The sequence below is a fragment of the Oncorhynchus masou genome, chromosome 11 (genome assembly GCF_036934945.1).
Source record: "Oncorhynchus masou masou isolate Uvic2021 chromosome 11, UVic_Omas_1.1, whole genome shotgun sequence".
Lineage (NCBI taxonomy): Eukaryota > Metazoa > Chordata > Actinopteri > Salmoniformes > Salmonidae > Oncorhynchus > Oncorhynchus masou.
This window is the reverse complement of record NC_088222.1, coordinates 51692410-51717541: the sequence shown is the minus strand read 5'-3', so window position 1 is coordinate 51717541 and position 25132 is coordinate 51692410. Positions and strand designations below refer to the sequence as shown.

Below are 25132 nucleotides of genomic sequence, written 5' to 3'. Positions count from 1 at the left end.
ATATTACGTTTCAGATTAAAGGAAACGTATACCGATGTAGGATCTTCATTTGAGAGAGTTTTTGGCTACCGTACAGCTGGAAAATAAGCATGCAGCAACAGGAAATTAGAATTATTATGTGGATTATAATTATTATTAATGGATATTTTTATAGGTGTTGATGCATTTTAAATCACATTTAAAATGTCTAAGTGTAAATTACACATTTCAGAAGCCTTTTTAAATCTCTAAATACGCTACAAGTTTTCCATTTCCTGCTTTGCAGGAAAGTTCTCCTGCAACAGGGTGATCAAATTATGATTCCACATCTGCATAATAGAGAAATAGCTTGGGAAGGACACTGAGTGCATCCCTCAGTGTGCTCAAAGCAAAATAACACGCACGTACACACATGCACTACATACACACGCACACACACATAACACACACACATAACACACACACACATAGTGTCCACGCACACACACATAGTGTTGTCTCTATACCTAGCCTGTGTTGCCTCTCTACCTAGCCTGTGTTGCATAACTACAACAATATTATTTCTTAGGAACTGCTATATAATTACTGTTTATCAGTATAGGTTGTTACACAATGGAACATGGACTGTGTGTTTACAGATCCACTTGCTGAATTTAATTCCATGTGTTGTATATTGAATCAAATGTTATGTAAGTACATTGCTGTTGCAAAAGATACACTTTTAATTATGATGTACCTACTCAGGAGCAATCAACTTATTGTAAATTGGAGCACAATAGGTTTAATCTTTTTAATTATTAGCTAGCTATGAAATTACAATAGCATTCTAACCAGGGGTTTATTCACGCACGAACGCACGCACACACACACACACACAATAGCCTAAATAAAGTGTAATACATGAAAACATCATCATCACATGATTATTGAAAGCAGTATCCATATGTGTGGACAGACTGGATTATTTTTGATAAACCTAATGTGGGGAGTTTGCACCTGGTCACAGATCTGTGTATAGACCCCCTGTGGACGTCTGACATGGCCAGGTACCAAAGTGAGATGGCGACGTGGCAGGATGCCGGGGTGGCACATTGAAGCTAGATGGGACTCATATCTTTTGAGGCATAGTTTTTCAAAACCCATCTTTTGGATTATAATTTTGATGTTTGGTGTATATACCTGTGGTACGTACAGTGCGTCATGTATCAAAATTGCAATCACATTGTTTTCCACCACAATGAACAGTTTTTGTGTATTTAACATGCAGTGAAATGATGACTGCACTTACAGTGTTGAGTAGCCCTTTCTTGCAGTCAATGACCAAAAGCACCCCATTTGGCCTCTTGGGTGGAATGTTATTCATATTTTTCTGAAATTCCAAATGAATAATTATATATATACTTTTTTTTGATGACAATCGGGTGTTTCTATGTCAAACTTTCTGTTATATTTCAGTCTTCTGTGGTGTGTATATAAAATGTAATATTGGGAGGCAATCTCAAAATGGAATACATTTCAACTCTATATCTGACATGGGACAGGTGTTTTTTTGTTGTTGTCCATAACCATGTGTGTGAGGTATATACTTTTGTTTCAAATTATATTAGTTTAAGACGACCAAGAATCACTCTGTGTGACCTTGAATTAGCCCTTTGAAGTGAAAGGTTAAATAGAGGATCACAATTAATCGGCCCTAAAAGGTACATTTTAATGATGCCTCTCTTGACAAGATGTTTCGTCAAAGTAGTCTTATAGTGATGAAATAAAAGAGCTTTGCCAATTAAAACCGATAATCAAAGCACAAAAACTCAAAAAGGACATCTGGTACTCGAAGGACCGATCATAGCTGACTCATTGAACAAAGTCTGATTTCCAAAGCAAGCTGTATTTCAACATGAACTTGATGTTTCTCAGAACTGTTTCTCATGCCAAAATATACACGGCATAGAGTAGCATAAACTGTATATACATTTACATGCTGTTTCTAAAGTTGTTGTGAAATCATTTGAAGAACTTAAGTTACTGACGTCAAAAGTTTTTGATATCTATAATGTACATACAATATGTCATAGCTGCTCCAAAATGGAAATTATAACGCCAATCTTTACATTTGTTTATGTTCTTCAGCAGACATGTGGTTTCCCCCCACTGTGACACCAGGTTGCTTTGGCTATAACTATAAACAGTTTCCTTGCCAATGCCAGCAGTGACCTACGTTTTGAAACTGTAGATACCCAGTAAAAACAGAGACCATCAGCCATCCTCTATGCCTCATTAACTGCCACCAACAGGAGGAGGCGCCACCTGCTGTTTCTCAAGGTCACAGCGCCCTTTACACGACACCACAATGGACACCATCGCCAAATCTGGGGTGAGTGTCTTGGGGTGAGTGTCAGCTTTCAGCCACAGTTGGGAAGAACATCCGAGCGACCTTGCCAAACAGTGCCTTTTGGTGTCTTGGCTTCAAATATGGAGATTCCAACGGAGTAACTGGAGCTCTTCCACCAGCAGACCTCCCACGTGAGACCCTCATGTCAACATCTGCTCCTCACTCCTCCTATGTCCCCTCTTTTGCCCCCTTCTCTGCCCCCTCACAGAAGAGTCTTACCTCAGAACAACCACTGCCCACCCACACCACCTCTGCAGGCTCTCTGACTTTGACTTGACTCACTGAGTTTCTTTTTTTGTAACAGCGAGCCGTTACCATAGATACTGTATAATAAAGCAGAATTGCCACATCCACTGTTGGCGGTATGTTAAATATAACACAGCACTACAGAATTGCTTCAGATTTTGACAAGTATCAAACACATTTACTTTATACATTTGGACTAGTATGTCATTGAATACAAACTTGGATTAAAAGTAGACATTGATCTCATAGAATTAGAGAAAGGATGTAATCTGGTGTTTACCCAGAGTTGATGTTAATAACTAAAGAGGTTATATACAGTAAACAGGGGATATAATTAGTATTGAAAGAGACTGACACTCAATGACAACATGTCCCAGATCAGCTGGCTGTAAAATAGGACATTCACTGGGTCACAAGCTGGTGTCTGTATTTTAGTGGAGGAGGGCCTGCCCCTCAGCCTGATCTTTTACTAGCTTTTTTTTATCATGAAATGCTTTGACTGCCTCTTAGCACACCACAGCATTAGCTAACCTTCTGCTGCTGTCCATGGTGCTGAAGTTTTAAGACCGCCTTACCTAGGTCTGGTAGGATTATGCCTCTGTCCTTAGAGCTGAAGTTTCAATTGCAGTTGGTTGCCTTACAAGGGTCTATTGGGAGTTGTGTTGCTGACCATGCTGTTGAAATGTACACTACTAAAGTTGGTGGGGTGAATAAAGTTAACTTTCCTTCATTCCATGTCAATGCACAATTATGAACAATAACATTTCATTGCATAAATAAGATGTGCTTTGTTTCTGCTGGAGATGCTGAGTATGCCCAGAAGTTGTTGTGCTGACCAAAACAAAGTACCAAATGTTCTAGTTTCTCAGGCAATTTGGTAAAGGTCTCTTTTACAAAGGTCAGGGGGTGGAAAAAGGTTTCTGTGAAGCAAGTAACTGCAAGGCACTGAGAAAGCTGCTTGATTGAATTACAATACTTATTTGCGAACACTCAGACGTCGTCAGAGACTTAATCAAATTTAGTTTGTCATCTATGGAGGGACTCAGTTATGACACAAGTCATGTAAAATATTTGTATCTTTAAAAAATGGAATGGAAAACCCGCACCGTTGATGTGTGTGATATCCTGGCTCAAAATGTCTACAGTGCAGAAATAAACATTGGTGATGAGTGTAGTTAGCCCTCAAGTTATCCCTGTGCAACATGAAGTGCTTTGAGAGCTGTATAATGCACAATGTTAATATAATCCATTATTATCATTATTAACATGTACGCAGTTCAACTCTTAAGATTCAAGTGATCTGTTCAACGATCCAGAGATCCCTTTAATTCAAACACTGCATATTGAATGTAATGAACCAGAATGAATGCTTCCCAGAGTAGGATATGTTGTATCTGGACAATTAGCAATTAGGCTCCACTTGTGGGCCAAAATGCCTTTCAGCGGCACTATCTTTGACCATTTGACACTTTATGACATAGATGATGCTCCAAAGAACAGCAAAGCTTAAAAATCACCATATCTATCTCTGCATCAGTGCACTCTGGGACACCATCATGGATTTGTGTGTGTGTGTGTCAGTCAGGGAGCACACCTCGGCCGCTTCAACAGAGATGTGATGGTCATGGTTCTACCTCTTCTTAATGATCTGTGGTTGAAGCCCCTGCTGTATTGCCTTCTGAACGGACCCCTATTCCCATAATGGATGGCACGGCTCATGTGATGAATAATGCTGTGCCCATTGCACGGTGCTTAAACCTCACTGCCATGGAGGTGGATTAGGGTAATGGCCCTGTGTCATTTCAATGGTGGCATTACATAGCATGCCAAGCAGATTCACACCAGTGAAATCTGAAATAAGCTCCCTTCCTAAAGGGCATCTTGGCTCAGAGCATGGCTTCCATTAATGCTAAATGAATCATATTACACAGTAATGTTTACTATAATGTTAATTCAACCACTGCTACCATCTTTTGTTTTACAGATGTTGTCATCCAGAGCAATTTACAGTGCATCATTTTACCTATTGCCAGCCCTCTATGGGATACAAACCCACAACCTTGACATTGGAAGCATCATGCTCTAACAACTGAGCGACACAGAACTGCAATCATTATCACTACCTTCGCTATCAGTGCTTCTGCTGCTATCACCAGGGCTGACCATGTGAACTTCGTCAAATTCAGGTCTCCTGCAGGCCACAACACTGTGTTAGCCTGGTGTGTACAGAATATTAGGAACACCTGCTCTTTCCATGACATAGACTGAATCCAGGTGAAGCTGTGTATGATCCCTTATTGATGTCACCTGTTCAATTCACTTCAATCAGTGTAGATGAAGGGGAGGAGACAAGTTAAAGAAGGATTGTTTAGCCTTGAGACAATAGAGATATGGATTGTGCATGTGTGCATTTCAGATTGTGAATGGCCATGACAAAGATTGAAGTGCCTTTGAACAGGGTATGGTGGTAGGTGCCGGGCGCACCAGTTTGAGTGTGTCAAGAATTGCAACACTGCTGGGTTTTCACGCTTTACAGTTTCTCATGTGTATCAAGAATTGTCCACCACCCAAAGGACATCCAGCCAACTTCACACAACTGTGGGAATCATTGGAGTCAACATGGGCCAGCATCCCTGTGTAATGCTTTTAACACCTTGTAGTCCATGCCCCGACAAATTGAGGCTGTTCTGAGGGCAAAGGGCGGTGCAACTCAATATTAGGAAGATGTTCCTAATGTTTTGTACACTCAGTGTATATTTTCATGACTATTCCCTTGACCGCCTACATTTAACACATTTTCTAAAACGTAAACACAGCGTTACCCACTGCACCACATCTTGAAGGAGATGAGGTGGGTGTACACTGTTCAAAGTGCATTTATAACATTATATAACTTACATATTGAGTACAATAACACTATGATTGTGGGATATCATTGCGTAAATCATTTATAACACTTTTCATGCTTTTTGTTTTTAGAAAACATGTATCTCCGTGAGATAAATTATAAATATGGTGAATATGTCATACCCTTAATTTAAAGGATATGTAAAAGTTACAATTAAAAGTGGCCTGCCATGTTTTGTACAGACTAACACAGTAGGAAATAAGCACAAAATATGAATCAAATATTAATAGAAAATCAAAGTAGAGATTGTGGCAGAGAACTTATTTGAACTAAATAGCATATAATATTTGACTGCACAAAGCACTTTTCTCTCACATTTGTCTTTGTGCTGTATGAAATATTCCCCTATTTCCTATTTGAAATGAGATCAGTTGTTACTGTACTTGTCAGAATCAATGTGTCCATACAACTATGATTCTATCTAAGTGGTTTAACACAAGTAATACTTTTTTTTGTAACAGTCAAATTTGAAATTTGGACAATGTCACTCCAGGTCAGCGAGAGTTGAGTGAGCCAGCAAACCTCCTACTCCTACTCCTGCCTTGCCACCACCACCACCACCATCCTAGGCTTTTCTGCTTTATTTGTATTTGTTACACATGCTGACATGCAGAAGATTTGAACAAGCATGAACAGACTGAAAAGCTGTTTGACATGTCCAAGGTCAACAGGCAATGAGTATTGATGCTTTATCTCCCCAACTTTGTTATGAATTAACATCTGTAGAATGCTCTCCACCACAAACATTTAAACCATCTCTGGTGTAATCTCTTGCAGCAGGAAATTTGAGCCTTTTCCAAATCTCCAAACCGGTCCTTGCTAATTCCCCGCCAAAACTATCAGTTGATTTCTTCCTTCTAATGTCCCATAATGCCTTATTCGATTATTTTCAATGCCCTCCGTCTCTGCTCTTCAGTCTCTTAAAACTCTTTAGTTTTTCAACTGAGCGAGTCAGATGAGGCGCAACCGCAGTGGAGAAGAAGAGCAGGACTGGCGCAAATGCCCTCGCTTTTTACACTAAGCCGTGTGATCGGTGTTTTATAATGGTTTTAAATGATGGAATATGCAAATTATAACAGTTGACCAGGGCTTTTAGGCTGTGAAGTGTTTATGAGGCATGGCTTTCGTTTTCACTTTCTTTTTTCTGTCCTGGTGAGTACAAGTAACTATTCTTCTCCGACTTTACGCATGTTAGGATGTTGATCAATGTAAATTATGCAACTTTGATGCAGTAACAAGTTGCACCGAGTAGAATAAGGCGACAGATAATGAAGATGTACTTTGTTTACAGTGTGAGCAATGTTTGGGGAAATAATCCGAAATCGACCGAGATTGATGGGAATATCTATTTGGATAACATTACGCGTATATTGGATAGATTACTGGATGGATATGACAACAGACTGCGACCTGGATTTGGAGGTACAGTAATGCATATTTTAGAATTCTAACAGGTTGTTTTTAAAGGTGTTGAATTCCAGTCTTCCAGATAAAGTTGTACTTTCCACTGTGCTGAGGCACTTATGTTCCGGATATACCCAAATTCTCGGTCACTATCCGATCGTTGAAAGCTGCTTTTGGTACACTTACTATAACTCAAATATGTGCCCTCGAGTGTCCAGACAATTTATTTACCCACTTAGGGTGTCTTTCTCACATAGGGCCAATCCTACTAAGGGATGTTATTGTGCTGACTTGTGAGATATCCAACACCTCCACAGGTCTAGTAAATGTAAACTGGCAATGGGATATCATTAACAATAACAGCGTTTTTATCTTGTCGATATTTTACGTGCTTCCTTTTGTTTTTAGATTGACATGCTTCCTTTTGTTTTTAGATTGACATGCTTCCTTTTGTTTTTAGATTGACATGCTTCCTTTTGTTTTTAGATTGACATGTTTCCTTTTGTTTTTAGATTGAAGAGGTATGTTTATTTGGCTTTGTCTTATGCCAAACCAACACTTATCTTTGTAGGTCCAGTTACCGAGGTCAAAACAGACATCTTTGTAACCAGCTTTGGTCCAGTGTCAGATGTTGAGATGGTATGTGGCCGCAGTACTACTTTATCCAGTCCATTTCTATAACACAAGACTCCAGAGTAATGGCAATTTATGGATATTTTAATACACACTTGCGTTATTGCAGACAGATAATTGCTTGTTGCTCTCAGTCCTAGAATGTCCCTCCACAGTCTCAAGTCATGTTCCTACCAGCCATATTATTCTGGCATTTGGGCAGAATGTCATTAGTGCAGCTTAGGGATTTTAATCTGGTTGACAATCTCTGCCAGTGAGGGTCCCGAGCCTGCTGATCGTTTTATTTCCTTTACCCACTATACCATGTGATACATTAGTAGCCATCCTACAGGCAGTATAGATAAGACCCTTCAGAGCAGTAAAGCCATCCATTTAGTCAAAAAGCATTCCCGGATTGAAAAAGCCATATCCATGGTTACCGTTTGGATCTTCAGTCATTTGTATTCATGTAGAGGAGTTGAGAAATATGGATATGCACTGTAATTAAACAGATCACAAACAACACAGAGGGGATACTTTAAAATATGACTTTTGTTCCCCCCAAAACACTATATATCCATTTTCTAAAATGTTGGTAAATTAACTTTTATTGTTTAAAAGAACTTATGAAAGAGATTGGTTTTGTTTTTCCACTATCTAATCATGGCATGGGGTTGTTCAATGACAGACATGTATTTGTTTAAAATCTATCACTTGATGGTTTCATTTCAGAGACAAATAATCGTAGTTATTTGCAAAACGTTATATATATCTGCCTCACTCTCAGATAAATAAGTAGTACTGCTAGGTTTTACACAGTCAAATGTAACAAACAACTACATTATGAATAAAGAACTGTACAAATCATAGATTTATATAATATGAATCAATGCTGTAATATGAGATCTGTATGTAAAACAGTTACATTTGACATTTTAGTCATTTAGCAGATGCTCTTATAAAAGTGACTAGTCCATTCATATTAAGATAGATACAGTAGGTGAATGCATATCACAGTCAAATATGCTGTATATGAACATCAACATTCCAGCTAAACAATGGATATATAGCGTTTGCAAAAAAATGCAAATTTTAATGCACACCTAAAATCTATTCATTACAAATCTGAGAACAGTCATATTTAAACACACAAAGGTATCCATAAGCAATCATTGCTGGAGAAAAAAACGCAAATGTGAAAAATATACTCCTCATTTGCAGAAATGAAATAAGTTGACTTATTACTGGCAATTTGATCTAAAAATAAAATGAGGTCACTGTACAGTATATGCCATCACTTGCATACAAATTGATTGCTGATTTGATTTCCAAACCACCATGTTGTAGGAGTACACCATGGACGTATTCTTCCGTCAAACGTGGATTGACGAGAGGTTGAAATTCGAGGGCCCCATCGAGATTCTGCGTCTCAACAACCTCATGGTCAGCAAGATCTGGACGCCAGACACATTCTTCCGGAATGGCAAGAGGTCCATCTCTCACAACATGACCACTCCCAACAAGCTGTTCCGCATCATGCAGAACGGAACTATCCTCTACACCATGAGGTACTAATGAGTCACACAGCCATCCAGGTCCAGGATAGACCTACGTAGTACTCTGTGTTCTACTGGACAATCTGAGTCTCATTAGAACACATGGGTATGGTTGAGCTGTCTGTGCAATATACACATACTTAACCAGGCGCATTTCTGAGTATTGCTTTGTTTTGAAAATATGGTACTACCCCACTGTATGCTAGTGTGATTTAGTTATATATGATCATAGGTGAGCGTTACTACTGTACATACAGTGTGTCCAATACTCTTTGCCATTCCATTGCAGATTGACTATAAATGCAGAGTGTCCCATGCGACTGATGAACTTCCCCATGGACGGCCATGCCTGTCCTCTCAAGTTTGGTAGTTGTGAGTTGTCTTGATAAGCCTTAGTCAGACAGATGGTTCCACCAGATTAGCTGGTGATCACATACTGACTACAGAATGTGTTATTTCTGCTGTCCAGATGCCTACCCCATGAGTGAAATTGTGTACACATGGAAAAAAGGACCACTATTCTCTGTGGAAGTACCAGAGGAGTCCTCCAGCTTGCTACAGTACGATCTAATAGGACAGACAGTGTCCAGTGAGAGGTTAAAATCCAACACAGGTAAGAATGTGTTCATTCACTCTATGCTTAAGTATTGCTTCCAGAAATTAGGCCTAAAAAAGATAACTAAGCTAACTAACTGTATGCATCCTGTATGCATGTCTTTGCAGGATTCCAATCTAAAGACATTAGTACATTCTAAATGGAATTTTCATCTGAATCTTTGCTTTTTTGGTACACATTCAATGTGGGGTATTTGACAGGTGCTACTGTATTCATGTACTGTATGCATGTACTGTATGCATGTACTGTATGCATGATGTCTCCCCCCGTGATTCTCACTGTCTGATCTGTTGTCTGTAACACAAATCAGTATTGTACCCAGTGATTTTCTGATTTAACAATGTTGCCTGTTAGAAACTCTGCGCCACAGACATAAATTCCATTTGTTTCCTGACAGGTGAATATGTAATCATGACTGTTCACTTCCACCTGCAAAGGAAGATGGGCTTCTTCTTGATTCAGACATACATCCCCTGTATCATGACGGTGATCCTGGCTCAGGTCTCTTTTTGGATCAATAAGGAATCTGTTCCTGCTCGAACTGTATTTGGTAGGCCTCCTCCTGATCTCCACCTTTACTCCCTCCATGTCTCCACTGGGTCGTCCACCATGCTTACATGTTGCAAGGTTACCCCTGAAGGTCCCATTATAAGTTGGAGTTCCTTTGGAGTGACACAATAGAGCCACTTTAACATAACAAAAGAACAAAGGTGTATTATACCAATTCACCACTCATTACATGATCCACTCTGTATCCTTTTATGTAGATTAGGTGAGGATATAGTATTTTAATGTTCTTTCTTGGCAGAACTTGGTAATGGTCTGCATTCTATGGAGTGCTTCACTTAGTGGAGTGGTGCTAGAGATAAAAGGCAGCACAGTCACATGGTAGCTCTCAGACTTTCTACCTCATTATATTTATTTCCTCCAAAGTGGTGGAGCCGAATTAATAGTAAATAACTCCTACTTTGAAATCAGTCATACCGAGAGGGTTGGGGGGGGGGGGGTGATGCTGTTTACTTGGACTTGTTCCGAGGACTTGCAGATTCCGCTTGTTCCCATTACATCATGCGACACTTGTTTCAGCCTCTAGCCTCGGAAGCATGGGAGCTCCTAAGTTTAATTTGCCATCCTTTCGATTTTCAATTTGAATTTCCTCAGTTACATTTTCGCGAGCAAGGAGTAGTGGCTACTGGCCTTTGTAGATTATGGCTCTCTTTGGAAGCTCGTCAGCATTTTTGAAAATCCCACACAGAAGTGAAAGATACCAATCATTAGTACGTGTTCAAGTTGGGCCCCACGTGAAACGCACATATGCGGAAAGTCATTAACCTCCCACATCCCACTGCTTTCATTTCACACAGTTGCGGGGGAGCGCTGTGAAGATATTAGAGTGTTTTTAGTGTGAACATGGTGTGTCCTTTAGGAGGCTGTTGCATAAACATATTGGATTTTCCCCAAACCCAAGAATGACAGGCTTTATCTTCACGGTTTACACTGTTTGTTTTTGCGTTCCAAAATGCTACGATTAAGAGACTGTAAATTGCTTCTGTAAATCCAATGTATTTGAATGCTTTGGTGACACAACAACATGACAACCGTAATATGGGGCACAGCGAGAAGCCACACAAAAGAAAATGCTGGGTTGTTTGATGACCCAACTGCTGGGTTGCAGGTATTGAGTCACTTAGTTGGGCTGTTTTCTATAAAAAGAGCAAGGTTGGGTTGTTGATGATATGTGGTATTGAGATATGACCCAGTGGGTCAGTTCAGAAGACTGGAGGTGTGGCTTAGCAGTGGTGTGACTTTCAGGAAGTTATTTTGGGCTACCCGTGAGAGTAAATGTCATTCCGGTTCATCTGTTCTGTTTTATTGTCATCAAATGTTAAGGTTGAACACTGACACGTTTGTAGCTTTAATGAGGCTTACACAAGTGTTCCTTAAGAGCCTATGGATTACATTAAAAATACCCAGCTGCTGGGTCAACCCAGCATGAAAGTGAATAAAAAAAACAAATTATGGTTAAATTAACCCATGTTGGGTAATCCAAACAACCCGAATGGCTGGGTCACAATAACCCAACGTGTGTTCTGTCCAATATTTACTCAGCGCTGGGTTACCAAATAACCAAAATTGGGTTGTTTTAAACCCAGCATTTTTGTTTGAGTGCAGTAGCTAAATAGGTTGTAGTAATGCACTGACAGGTGCAGAAGGAGAGAGAGAGAGAGAGCTATGCAGAAGCACTCCATCAGGACTAAAGCACACGAGCCATTGTTGTTGTGACTCTGGAAGAGCTGAAAGTCCCCCGAGCTGAAGTCTCACAGACTTAATTGAGTGGGGCCTAATTTGTACCTTGCTTTTAGCCTTTAAAAGCGCACGGATGCCTCAGGCTCCTCATTTCCTTCTACTGTCTTTCTCCTTCATTTTCTTCCTCCTCCGCGTCTTCCCTCTCTCTCCTTTACTGACACGATTTCTCCCATATCCCTCTTCCTCAGTGTGATCATTACCAAGTGCATGAGTTTGACAGGCAGTGTTGGCCATTGGTGGGTTTTTAATAAAGAGTTGGTACTGTAGCTAACTTTATCAAGAGTTCTGTACTGGCTTTCAGCGCTGAAGCAGTGCTTAAATGCAGTGAAACATGATTACATCCACTAAAATGCTTTCTACATGCCCCCCCCCCTGAGCAAATGAACTGTGTAAATATGTCATTGTTAAGAGCATAGCAGGGCAGTGGCCAATGGACCTTTTTTGTTGTTGACAGTTTTAGCTTAATGAAAACAATCTCTGCTAAATTATAGCTGTACCCTGTTAATGGACCAGTATAGAGCATGTCCCTTATGTGAATTAATAATGACTTGTAAGGGCCTCGATAGTGTGAGGCCAGGGATTCAAACTCACTTTGAATAAATGTGATGAGATTTATTACCATGGACACATATTGTATCCACGGATCTGTTTGTATGTGTGCATCTCCACAGTGTTATTCCTTGCTCAGATATCTGTTGCCACGTTAAATGCAACGGATTGAGGCACAACTACTTTGCCTGTTTGTTGCTATTGTTGTTGTTATCGTCAACAAGATCCAATTTGTGAATAGAAATAAATGCAGCCAATCAATTTCTATAGTAGCCCTTCCTCAGATGAGGTGCCCGGCCATAATATTATTTAACACTCTCAATCAATGGCAATTTATTTGTACTCCCTTGAAACATAACTTGCAGTGAACCACTAGAAATAAGCAACTCCATTCTGACAAGGGTTGTACAGATTCAAATTCGCAATCAATTTATTTTGATATACAGGTTAAGTCGTCTATAAAAACTTTGGTAGTCTATGAATATGTTCAGTCTCTTCCCAATGTTATGAGGAGACAAGAGGGTGATTTCCTGCAAGTCTAGATAGTCCTGTCGGTGAAGTCACTTGGCATTCCAATGAACCTTATCCAATACCAGGAGAAAGTATTTCAGAAGACAGTTATGCGTACTGTATAGCACAGAAAATTGCTTCAAATAATCTGTGGACAGGACAGCCTTTCTACACTCTCTTCATTATCCAGGATTGGGACTGCTATTGCTCTTTTTCCCTGTAAACTTGTTCCATGTAAGCCTTCATCAATTCATCTGTGTCCCATCCTTCTCATCATCATTACTCTCCTGCTCCTCCAGGCCTGCTTTGCAGCTCAGTCATCCATTGTCTCCCTGAGATGAAACTACACTACCCCGGCATGTCATTCCAACCCGCATCCGATTGTTCCCCATGTGTCGAACTCTAACCCAAGGAAGTTGTGCTTCTCTGGATCTATCATCATCATCATCACTAAAAACAGGCCGTCCCATGAACAGTAAACACTGTGGCTGGTATGACAAACTTCATCCACCCCAACCCTCCTCTGCTTTTAGAGTGACGTAAGAAATACCTTGCTGTGATTTCAAATGGATTTGCGTCCAAGACATAACCGGGATACTAAAAGTTGACCCAACTGAAAGTTGACCTCATTTATATGGATAAATAGCAAGTCATCTATTGATCGTGAGAATCAGCAACCAAAAACATGGCTTAGTTTCCTCAGCTTAAGCTTAGTGTTACCATAGTTGCGTGCCCTAATCGAGTCCTGTGATACCATGTTTCCAAAGAGCATGCCTAAATGACCTGACTTAAAGTTGATTTAGGCATGCTGTTACCGTAGGAACATACTGTATTACCACAGGCCCTACCACTCCTGTGTTTGCACGCAATGATGTTAAGGCTAAGCTGTGGGTGAGTAAACTAAGCCATGTTTTTGGTTGCTGCCTCTCAGGATCAATAGATCATGCTGAGAGTACACAGTGTTACTTTGAAAACCCTACCGTTCCGTTGGTGAATTTGTTATTGTGTATGACTCTCGCTATTGGTGAAGTGAATACATTTGACATAATGGGTGAACTATTTATTTTCTTAAAGTAAGAAAGATTGGACTTTTTTACATTTCGCTGGCCACTTGTTTACTCAAGTCTCCAGGCTGAACATTTTATAGCGGTACAGGTATCATTACTTATCAATAATACCAGAGCGCATTGGTATCTGAGACGTAGATATTATAATCAATATATATAATGTCTACATCTCAGATACCAATGTGCACAATTGTGACCCTCCATCCAAAGGACAGTAAAGACTGAGTGCACTGTTTAGCATTGAATTTGGACACAAATGCATTTCTGAATGTAGGAGCAAGGTTAGTGGTTGAGTAGTGTGAAGTTGTGTGAAAATGAGGCTAGAGATTAAACATCATGCCCACAAATTCACCCTCTGGCGAAGTAGGGCATCAATTACCATCTAAATTATGAATGGGCTCTGAGGATTTTATGCACTGTAATGCCACGCTAATCTTCATTTTGTAGGTTGCTATTGATGAAGTTACAGTATCTTCAGTTATTATTAACGAGACAGCCTAATCTGATGAACTCGAGACACTATTTTTGCTCAAAATGTTCAGTAATGTTAGATCAGTGTCATGAGAATTACGGCAGAAATAATTTCATTCTCTGAAAATATATGATAAGATTTGATCTATTGGGTTCATAGAAAGAACCATTTTCAGGCCAAATGACATGCTTGAATAGACACAACCATTTCCCCTTAAGCTATTTCATTGCATGTAAGCTCATGTGTGTTCACATTAAACTTCTTTCATGCAAACCACTGGATGGTTGCTTGTCAGACCCTCCAACCCTCTTCACTCCACTCCTTGCCCTGAAATCACCACTCAACAAGATGATTGGCCTGGTACCCTGGAAGCCCAGCCAGTCAACCCTGGGGCTCTGGGAGATAGACAACCAAATGTATCCTCGATCCAGTATCTCTGTCTAAAATCTCTCTATGTGCCCTGTATATCCCAGGCATTACCACTGTGCTAACCATGACCACACTCAGCATCAGCGCCCGCCACTCTCTGCCCAAAGTTTCCTACGCCACGGCCATGGACTGGTTTATTGCCGTATGTTTCGCCTTCGTTTTCTCAGCCCTCATCGAGTTTGCAGCAGTCAACTACTTCTCCACGCTGCAGGCCAACCGGGAGCTCCGCAAGGTGGCCGCCATCAAGGTAGCCCAGGAGGCTGCAGAGGCCGGGAGGAGTGACGGGGAGTCCTCTTCGGTAATCCACCCCCTTCTCCCTCCTTCCTCCTCGTTTTACACTTCTCCCTCCCTTTCCCTTTCCTCCCATTCTCTATGTCCCTCTCAACCCCCGCTCCTAGTCTATGATAACAAGAGCGTTTGACGAGAAGAGACAGCCAGTGGCTTCATGAACGCGGTTGCTGCAGATTATGTAAGAGGGATAGATGAAGGGAATATCCAGGCAGATCATTACAGGCTCAGAAGAAACCTTCATGCTGGAGGGGAAAGGCAAGCCCAATGCTTTGTGCTTCTGTGGGAGAGATACTATTATTAGGTGACTGCACCAAATACATGAAGGCCTACATGTAGGTTTTTCACATAACAAAATGACTAAATAGTCAAACTGAGAGGAGCTCTATTGGACCATCTGTCACCATTTTGAATTGCTATCTCTTTAAATTATTCTAAAAGGCAGCCAAATCTAAATGACCTGGATAAGATGTTGACTGTTTATGACTGGTTTACTGGTTGTTGACTGGATAAGATGTTGACTGTTTATGACTGGTTTACTGGTTGATGACTGGATAAGATGTTGACTGTTTATGACTGGTTTGCTGGTTGTTGACTGGATAAGATGTTGACTGTTTATGACTGGTTTACTGGTTGATGACTGGATAAGATGTTGACTGTTTATGACTGGTTTACTGGTTGTTGACTGGATAAGATGTTGACTGAGTCTACCAGCTCTTCCTTAGCTGAACACTAAGGCATGTTTATATTATACACGGATTTAGATGTGTGTCAGCATGCTAACACTCCATTTGTTCACCTGATTGGTGAAATTGGATTAAAGACAGGACACTTGTGATGACTTCCACACAAGCCAAATTGATAGAATAAGCTGTGTATTATGTTGCACTATTAATCCTGCATTTTACATCCCATGAAAACAAGACAATGTCACACAGTATTTACATTTCATGAGGTCTTCCATCAAGCCCTAGCGATATTAATTCAGTATGCAAAACAATGTTATATAGTATATCTACTGTATAAGAATTTGCTCTGATCATTGTGGGATCTGAGCCTGAGAGCCAGCAGAGAATTCAAGCCTGTTGTTATTTCAGAAATAGCTGCGATATTAAAGCAGTGCGAGCCGCATGATCCCTGCCTGATTTCTCACCTCCGTTGGACTCGCACAGCATCCAGCAGCTGACATTTGCAGCTCCAACCTGCTCTGTGATGGAAGCCAGTTAAACCCGTGCCAGCGCCCCCACTCTACCCCACACCACCCCTCACAACCCTGCCTCAGTCCCTGCTCCCCACTCCACACCACCCAACTGTGCCTCAGTCCCTGCTCCATTCACTCTGCAGCACCACAGTAGCCAAATACTATTAAATACCAAATGTTGTATTGATGAATGAATCAATGACAATATCTTTTATGACTTTGTGCACATGGCATACACCGCCGTGTTGCTATAGGAAATGGATTCAATTAAAACTGCGTTATGCCAACAACAACAAAAAACAATTGATTTCCTATTTGAATCTTAATTGCCGATGTCTTACTGATGTGCTGGTCATAGATTTACTGTGCAGACCTGTTCTTTCACTCATCCCTTCCACCCACCTTTGTGTTTGTGCGCCGTACAGGACGCCAGCAGTATGCTGAAGAAGAGGATGAACTCTACGCCTCACTTTGAGAGGCCGGCGGAGGTGTTCCCTAACCCTCCAGTGAATGCCCAGGCCTTCCTCCAGCAAGGCTCAGCCGTGCCGTCCAACAACTTACTGACAGGCACCAGCATCATAGACAAGTACTCTCGCATCCTCTTCCCTCTGTCGTTCGGGGCCTTCAACCTAGTCTACTGGATCGTCTATCTTACCAAGGACACCATGGAGATGACAAGGTAGAGGTGATACGTTTTCTAGTGGCTACTGTAAATGTTTGGAAGCTTGCTCGAAAATGACGGGGAAAAAAGACAGTGTGGAGCAATTTCATGTAGACGGTATGTTCAGGTAGGCCAATTTGATGGAAGAAGTACAGTAGAATCTATTATAGCAGGATGACCTGTAGCTAGTCATATTAGCTGTTATGGAGCCCTCTCATTGTGAAATGCATGTAGAATCCATGTGCTAATAGTTTCAGTTTTATATCATATTATTGGAACTGGTGAAGGACCACTGTTAAAATGTCCTATTATATTATATAAAAATAGAGAAGCCAGGAAGACAGGGCCACATGATGAAGAGGGATAATGGAATTACGCTGACTTTCCCTTTAGCATGTATCCTAAACAAAAACCACTGATTACAAAGTTTAACAAACCATTCAAATCTATGCATAAGAACTACTTTTAACAATTTACACAGAACATTTCACAAAACACATTTAATGGAAGAACTGTGCAGATGCTATGTTTTGGTAAGAGAATTATGGTAAAATCTCTCTGTTTTTTATGTGGCCACGTTTCCCGAAGACTCTTAAATATCTGCTTCAAATTAAGATTCAAAGATGTCAAATTTGCATTCTTTAAGATAAAATATTCAGGGGCCTCCCGAGTGGTGCAGTGGTCTAGGGCACTGCATCATAGTGCTAACTGTGCCACTAGAGCCTCTGGGTTCGAGTCCAGGCACGGCTGGCCGCGATTGGGAGACCCATGGGGCGGTGCACAATTGGCCCAGCATCGTCCGGGTTAGGGGAGGGCAGGGATATCCTGTCCCATCGCGCACCAGTGACCCCTGTGGCGGGCCAGGCACAGTGCACGCTGACACGGTCGCCAGGTGTAGGGACCGTTCGACACGTTGGTGCGGCTGGCTTCTGGGTTAAGTGGGCATTGTGTCAAGAAGCAGTGCATCTTGTTTGCGTTGTGTTTCGGAGGATGCACGGCTCTCAACCTTCACCTCTCCCGAGTCCGTACTGGAGTTGCAACTACCAACATGATACAACAAAATTGGCAAGAAAAAGGGGTAAAAAAAATAATAAAAAATGGTTAAAAGCTTGGGCAAAAGACTCACTGGCACGAAAATAGGAATGGATGATCAGTTTCCAAAGGAAAGTTCCAGAAGGGCACAAAATTCAACTTTGCTTTTAGAATAAATAAAAAATATATACTGTATATACACCACCACAAGTTTGGGGTTACTTAGAAATGTCCTTGTTTTTGAAAGAAAAGCAACAAAAAAATGTCCATTAAAATAACATCTAATTGATCAGAAATACAGTGTAGACATTTACAACATTAACAATGACTATTATAGCTGGAAACAGCAGATTTTTGATGGAATATCTACATAGGCGTAATGGGGTCCATGATCAGCAACCATTACTCCTGTGTTCCAATGGCACGTTGTGTTAGCTAATACAAGTTTATCATTTTAAAAGGCTAGTTGATCATTAGACAACCGTTTTGCAATTATGTTAGCACAGCTGAAACTGTTGTTCTAATTAAAGAAGCCATACAACTGGCCTTCTTTAGACTAGTTGAGTGTCTGGAGCATCAGCATTTGTGGGTTCCAGAAACAAATCACTTTCTTCTGAAATTCGTCAGTCTATTCTTGTTCTGAGAAATGAAGGCTATTCCATGGGAGAAATTGTCAAGAAACTGAAGATCTCGTACAGCGCTGTGTACTTCTCCCTGCACAGAACAGCGCAAACTGTCTCTAACCAGAATAGAAAGAGGAGCGGGAGGCCCCGGTGCATATCTGAGCAAGAGAACAAATACATTAGAGTGTCTAGTTTGAGAAACAGACGCCTCACAAGTCCTCAACTGGCAGATTCATTAAATAGTACCCGCAAAACACCAGTGTCAACTTCAACAGTGAAGAGGCGACTCCGGGATGCTGTCCTTCTAGGCAGAGTTCCTCTATCCTGTGTCTGTGCTCTTTTGCCAATCTTAATCTTTTCTTTTTATTGGCCAGTCTGAGATATGGCTTTTTCTTTGCAACTTTTACCAAGTCACACCTGTTAATTGAAATGCATTCCAGGTGACTACCTCATGAAGCTGGTTGTGAGAATGCCAAGAGTGCGCAAAGCTGTCATCAAGGCAAAGGGTGGCTACTTTGAAGAATCTCAAATGTAAAATATATTTTGATTTGTTTAACACTTTTTTGGTTACTACATGATTCCATTTGTGTTATTTCATAGTTTTGATGTATTCACTATTATTCTACAATGTAGAACATAGTAAAATAAATAAATACCCTTGACAAAGTAGGTGTGTCCAAACTTTTGGTTGGTACTGTGTGCCAAATCTTTTTTGATTCACAGCCTCATAGATGATATACATACTTTTTCTAACCTTTCTGGATTACAACCAGTGTACTATATTACATATTGAATCACTAAAATATAAAACTTTTACATTAATGTGTATTTTACCAATAAAATGGTCTGACGGTGAAGTGGACATACCTAGGGTATTCATATTCCAAAAGAAAGAAATGATCTGCAGTGCATTTTAAAAGAAAGTTGGCAAAAAGACTTAAGATCTTGCTACCGTGGAAAGGAAAATACCTGTCTATTTGTGGAATAATCACTCTGATTATGTAATGGTTTTCTTCTGGGGAAAAGAGGCGGACCAAAATGCAGCGTGGTTAGTTTTGTGCATCTTTAATAAAGATGAAAGTACAACAATCTACAAAACAAGAACCGTGACAAACCAAACCAGTCCTATCTGGTGCCACAAACACAGAGACAGGAACAATCACCCACAAAACCCAACACAAAACAGGCTACCTAAATATGGTTCCCAATCAGAGACAATGACTAACACCTGCCTCTGATTGAGAACCATATCAGGCCAAACATAGAAATAGACAAACCAGACACACAACATAGAATTCCCACCCAGCTCACGTCCTGACCAACACTAAAACAAGGAAAACACACACGAACGATGGTCAGAACGTGACAGATTATTTTATTTACATTTTGTTTAACCTTTATTTAACTAGGCAAGTCTGTTAAGTACAAATTCTTATTTACAATGATGGCATACCAAAAGGCAAAAGGCCTCCTGTGGGGACGGGGGCTGGGATTAAAAATGTAAATATAGGACAAAACAAACATCACGACAAGAGAGACACCACAACACTACATGAAGAGAAACCTAAGACAACAACACAGCATGATAGCAACACCACATGACAACAACATGGTAGCAACACAAAATGGCAGCAGCACAACATGGTAGCAGCACAAAACATGGTGCAACCATTATTGGGCACAGACAAAAGCACAAAGGCAAGAAGGTAAAACAACAATACATCAAACGAAGCAGCAACAACTGTCAGTAAGATCTAGCTGCTTGAGAGCACCCTTACCTGCTGATCTATAAATGACGTCTCCGTAATCTAGCATGGGTAGGATGGTCATCTGAATCGGGTTTTGTTTGGCAGCTGGGGTGAAAGAGGAGTGACTAAGATAGAGGAAACCATGTCTAGATTTAACCTTAGCCTGCAGCTTTGATATGTGCTGAGAGTAGGACAGTGTACCATCTAGCCATACTCCCAAGTGCTTGTATGAGGTGACTACCTCAAGCTCTAAGCCCTCAGAGGTACAGTAGTAATCACACCGGTGGGGGGAGGGGCATTCTTCTTGCAAAAACACATTACCTTTGTTTTGGAGGTGTTCAGAATAAGGTTAAGGGTAGAGAAAGCTTGTTGGATACTAAGAAAGCTTTGTTGTAGTGATTTTAACATAAAATCCGGGGAGGGGCCAGTTGAGTATAAGACTGTATCATCTACATAGAAATGGATGAGAGAGCTTTCTACTGCCTGAGTTATGTTGTTGATGTAAATTGAGAAGAGTGTGGGGCCTAGGATCGAGCCTTGGGGTACTCCCTTGGTGACAGGCAGTGGCTGAGGCAGCAGATGTTCTGACTTTATACACTGCACTCTTTGAGAGTACGGTGTCGGTCGGTGCTCAGTGGGTGTGCATGCTGGTTACAGTAAATGGAAGGAGAGGAGGCTCATGGGTCGGTGTCAGTGAGAGCCGGGAGAGGTAACATTAACTGGAGAGAGAGAAGGGAGAGGCAGAGAGCGAGAGAGAGATAAGGGTTGTCCAGACTGTTTTCACACTCTTGCTTTGACCACCAGAAGACATAAAGAGATAGAAAACGGTTATTATCTGAGCCTAACATTATGGCAGTGGAAGGAAGGACAGTAGGAGGTGGTTTGTGACTACTATGATTTCCCATTGTATCCAATTAATTTGCAGTAATTCCGATTTGGTGAAAGAAGGATGCGTTTGAATCACAACAAACACCCCCTACTGTAAAAACAATATAACTAATTGGTAGGTGTACATTTAGTTGTTACTTTTGTGAACATTCATTATCCTCCCTTTTGAGGAAGAGAAATTAGAAAATAAAGATATGTGGGTTTTTGGTTAGTGAATTACCAGGCACTAGGCAGTGTTTCTTAAATGTATGTATGGATTGAAATGGGGGATGGTCATGCTTTTTCAAATCTATTCCAGGGGAGGATCATGTAATTTGTATTTGATGAAATTTCAATACTTCTCAGTTTTAGAATTAGTTGCTTATTAGGCTATAAATCGATGTGTGCCCAATGCCCCTCCTCATCTCTGATTCTCCGCTGGGCGTGCAATATCAATTGCGCCTATAGGCTATTTAGTGTGATCTCAATCAAATTGTCCATAGCCTATAGGCTACGAAGAGCATGCTCAGAGAAGCACAGATCAAAGTTATATTTCTAAGATAGCTACTGGGATAGTGTAAATAAAACTAGGCTGCATTACACACTGCAATGGATATTACACACTGCAATGGCGTGCTCTGCTCTGCTCTCGCTGATCAAAAAAATGTTTACGGCTGCTTAACCGATGTCTGTGCTGTATAGGGTATCTGTGCTGTGCTGTAAGTTCAGGAGGAAAGTCTTCCAAAAATAATTTTTGATTAGGCCTAGTCCAAAAATGCTTGCGCACAGATGAGCCTGTAACCTATGCTCTGCTCAGTTTGAGAAGGTGAGTGCGAAGATGAGAAGGTCAACTTTGATAGCTTGCCATTACTATAATTGATTTTTATTAAAAACAATATGTTTCGTGCCCATTATGTATTTATCAGAGCTATTGACCTCACAACTTGTGGTGCTAAAACTTGAAGCAGCAACCATGGCACAATCAATCGGAATTGGACAGCTCATGGTGCTGAAGGTAGGCATATTCGAGTAGGTATAATTCATTTCAACAGTCTTCATTTTAATTTGACTGTACTAACAACAAGAGTGGTTTGTGTTCAAGTCTATTTCTTCCTATATGAGAAGTAAGAGGTAGGCCTACCTGTTTGATAGATGAAATTAAGCTATAGGCATTTGCTATATCCATATATGTGTTGGTGAATTCCTTCATCCTACCTTGTTGTAGCCTACCTCTGTGTCAGTGAAGGGTTGTTAGGTTAAAACTCGAATTAAGGGGGTATGAGAGGGGATACCATAGGTCTACTTTTTAATTAAAGAAAATTACAAAAAGACATTGTTAGATTGTTAATATGGCTTAGGCAGTATTTCGATGTCTGGATGAGAATCATGCCCAAACTGAGATTCTCATTCTTATGCCCAAACTGCCTATTACTCAGGCCCATATGCATATAATTGGTAGATTTTTATAGAAAACACTCTAACGTTTCCAAAACTGTGAAAATAATGTCTGTGAGTATAACAGAACTGATATGGCAGGTGAAAACCTGAGGAAAATCCATCCAGGAAGTGGGAATTTTTTGATGTGGGTATTTTCAACTGAATGCTTATTGAGTATCAAATAGGTTAGGACCCAGATTGCAGTTCCTATGACTTCCACTAGATGTCAACAGTCTTTAGACATTGTTTCAGGCTTGTTTTCTGAAAAATGAAGAAGAAGGAGACCTTTCTCTCAGTGGACTGTAGAATCATGCAGTGTTGGTTTGCACGGGTGAACGAATGTGCACCCTTCATTATTTTTCCTTTCTATTGAATTAATGTCCGGTTGAAATATAATAGATTATTTAGACAACTGACAACCTGAGGATTAATTATGAACATCTTTTGACATTTTTTGACGAACTTTACCGGTACTATTAGGATGTATTCGTCTGCATGTTGTGACCGCCTTTGAGCCAGTGGATTACTGAACAAAACCCACCAACAAAACAGTTTTTGGGATATAAAGAGGGGATTTATCAAACAAAACAAACATTTATTGTGTAGTTGGGACTCTTGTGACTACAACCATATGAAGATCTTCAAAGGTAAGTCATTCATTTTATCGCTATTTCTGACTTTTGTAATTCCTTTACTTGGTTGTAAAATGTTTGTATGCTTTTGTAAGCGGGGCGCTGTCCACAGATAATCGCTGTAAAGCCTTTTTGAAATCTGACAAAGCGGCTGGATTAACAAGAAGTTAATCTTTAAGCCGATGTATAACACTTGTATTTTTCATGAATGTTTGTTTTTGACTATTTCTGTATTTTGAATTTGGCTCTCTGCAATTTCACAGGATGTTGTCGAGGAGGGTCGCTGTCAGAATGCCTGCGCCAGAAAGGTTAAGAAAATAAAAGGGATCCGATTATATAAAGGGATCTATGACTGCGCTTTGGTCCGCGATGCTTCATGCAAGCTGTAAAATACGTGGGAAAGATGTGACTCCGATGCATCTGGGAATATCATTGTTTTGTTTCTTTGACATTCAGAGTCTGACTTTGCTTGGGAAGTAATCTTATTCTGTCTCAATTGATTAAAGCACTTCACTTTCTGCACAATAGAAGATGTTTAAACTCAAACAGATTTTAGGGAAACACTTGTGACCTCTCATTGGGTTAAGCCACGGAAGAAGAGTAGCTAGCAGTTAAAGCTTACATTTTTCTGCGTCGGAAGGCCTACTCTGTCTGGGGTGAATATTTAGGCCTAACTTCTGAAAGTACCATGCTCAGGTTCCTAATTATTTGCGAACAGGGACAGTTTTGATGCAAACAAGACAGTCTGATTTGGCATTGGAGAAATGTCCAGTCTTAGTCGGTAAATTTGGTTATTTGTGTGGTATTAAAAATAGATTCCACCATTATGTAAAATGAGGTAAAATTGCATGAAATGTTTATAAAAGGCCATTTTTCCTAGGACCTGCAAATATGATGCTTTTCGTATAAAGGAGATCTTTCCACCCTTTCTCTTGTCCATGGTGGTCTGCGAACCCACAACCTTCTGGCCTGTGCGCTATCAAAATTCCCACGTAGCAATGTAATGCTTACAGGATGAAGAAGTGTGCTCCATGTAACCCCTATTATAAATTATGTTCACTCCCTTACAGTAGGCAAATATAGTTGGTAGGGTTTTTTACAATACATCTTGATGCATTTCTTATACAGTTTAAGACTTTTTATGGTAGATGTTTTCTAAGACGCCTTTTCCATTTGTTTGACTTGAATCAAAGCCCTTACGTGTGCCATTTTCTAAAACGGAAAATGGTTGAAAAATGCATCCATGCCTTAATTTCCCCAAAATACCCAGGGTCCTTAACTTAGTGATGAGCTTGGAGATAACTATGGTGTTGAACACTGATCTGTAGTCAGTGAACAGCATTCTCACATAGGTGTTCCTTTTGTCCAAGTGGCAAATGGCTTATAGAGTGCAATAGAGATCACCTCATCTGTGGATCTGTTGGGGCGGTATGCAAATTGGACTGGGTCCAGGGTGTCTGGGATGATGGTGTTGATGTGAGCCATGACCAGCCTTTCAAAGCATTTCATGGCTTACAGATGTGACTGCCCAGGGTGGGACAGTCATTTAGACTGGTTACCTTGGTATTGTTGGGCACAGTGACTATGGTGGTCTGCTTG

General features: G+C 40.5%; 1 protein-coding gene across 1 annotated transcript in view; it reads left to right on the top strand.

The window, feature by feature from the left end:
• Window positions 1-6461: 6461 nt before the first annotated feature.
• The window catches only part of LOC135548816 (gamma-aminobutyric acid receptor subunit alpha-6-like), a 41008-nt gene continuing 22337 nt past the window's right edge, over window positions 6462-25132 (top strand). The window contains exons 1-9 of the mRNA XM_064978764.1: window positions 6462-6674; window positions 6814-6944; window positions 7498-7565; window positions 8886-9106; window positions 9384-9466; window positions 9564-9707; window positions 10108-10260; window positions 15089-15342; window positions 16959-17212. Coding sequence (XP_064834836.1) covers window positions 6640-6674; window positions 6814-6944; window positions 7498-7565; window positions 8886-9106; window positions 9384-9466; window positions 9564-9707; window positions 10108-10260; window positions 15089-15342; window positions 16959-17212 — 1343 coding nt within the window. The 5' untranslated portion in view covers window positions 6462-6639. The remainder of the gene's footprint in view (window positions 6675-6813; window positions 6945-7497; window positions 7566-8885; window positions 9107-9383; window positions 9467-9563; window positions 9708-10107; window positions 10261-15088; window positions 15343-16958; window positions 17213-25132) is intronic.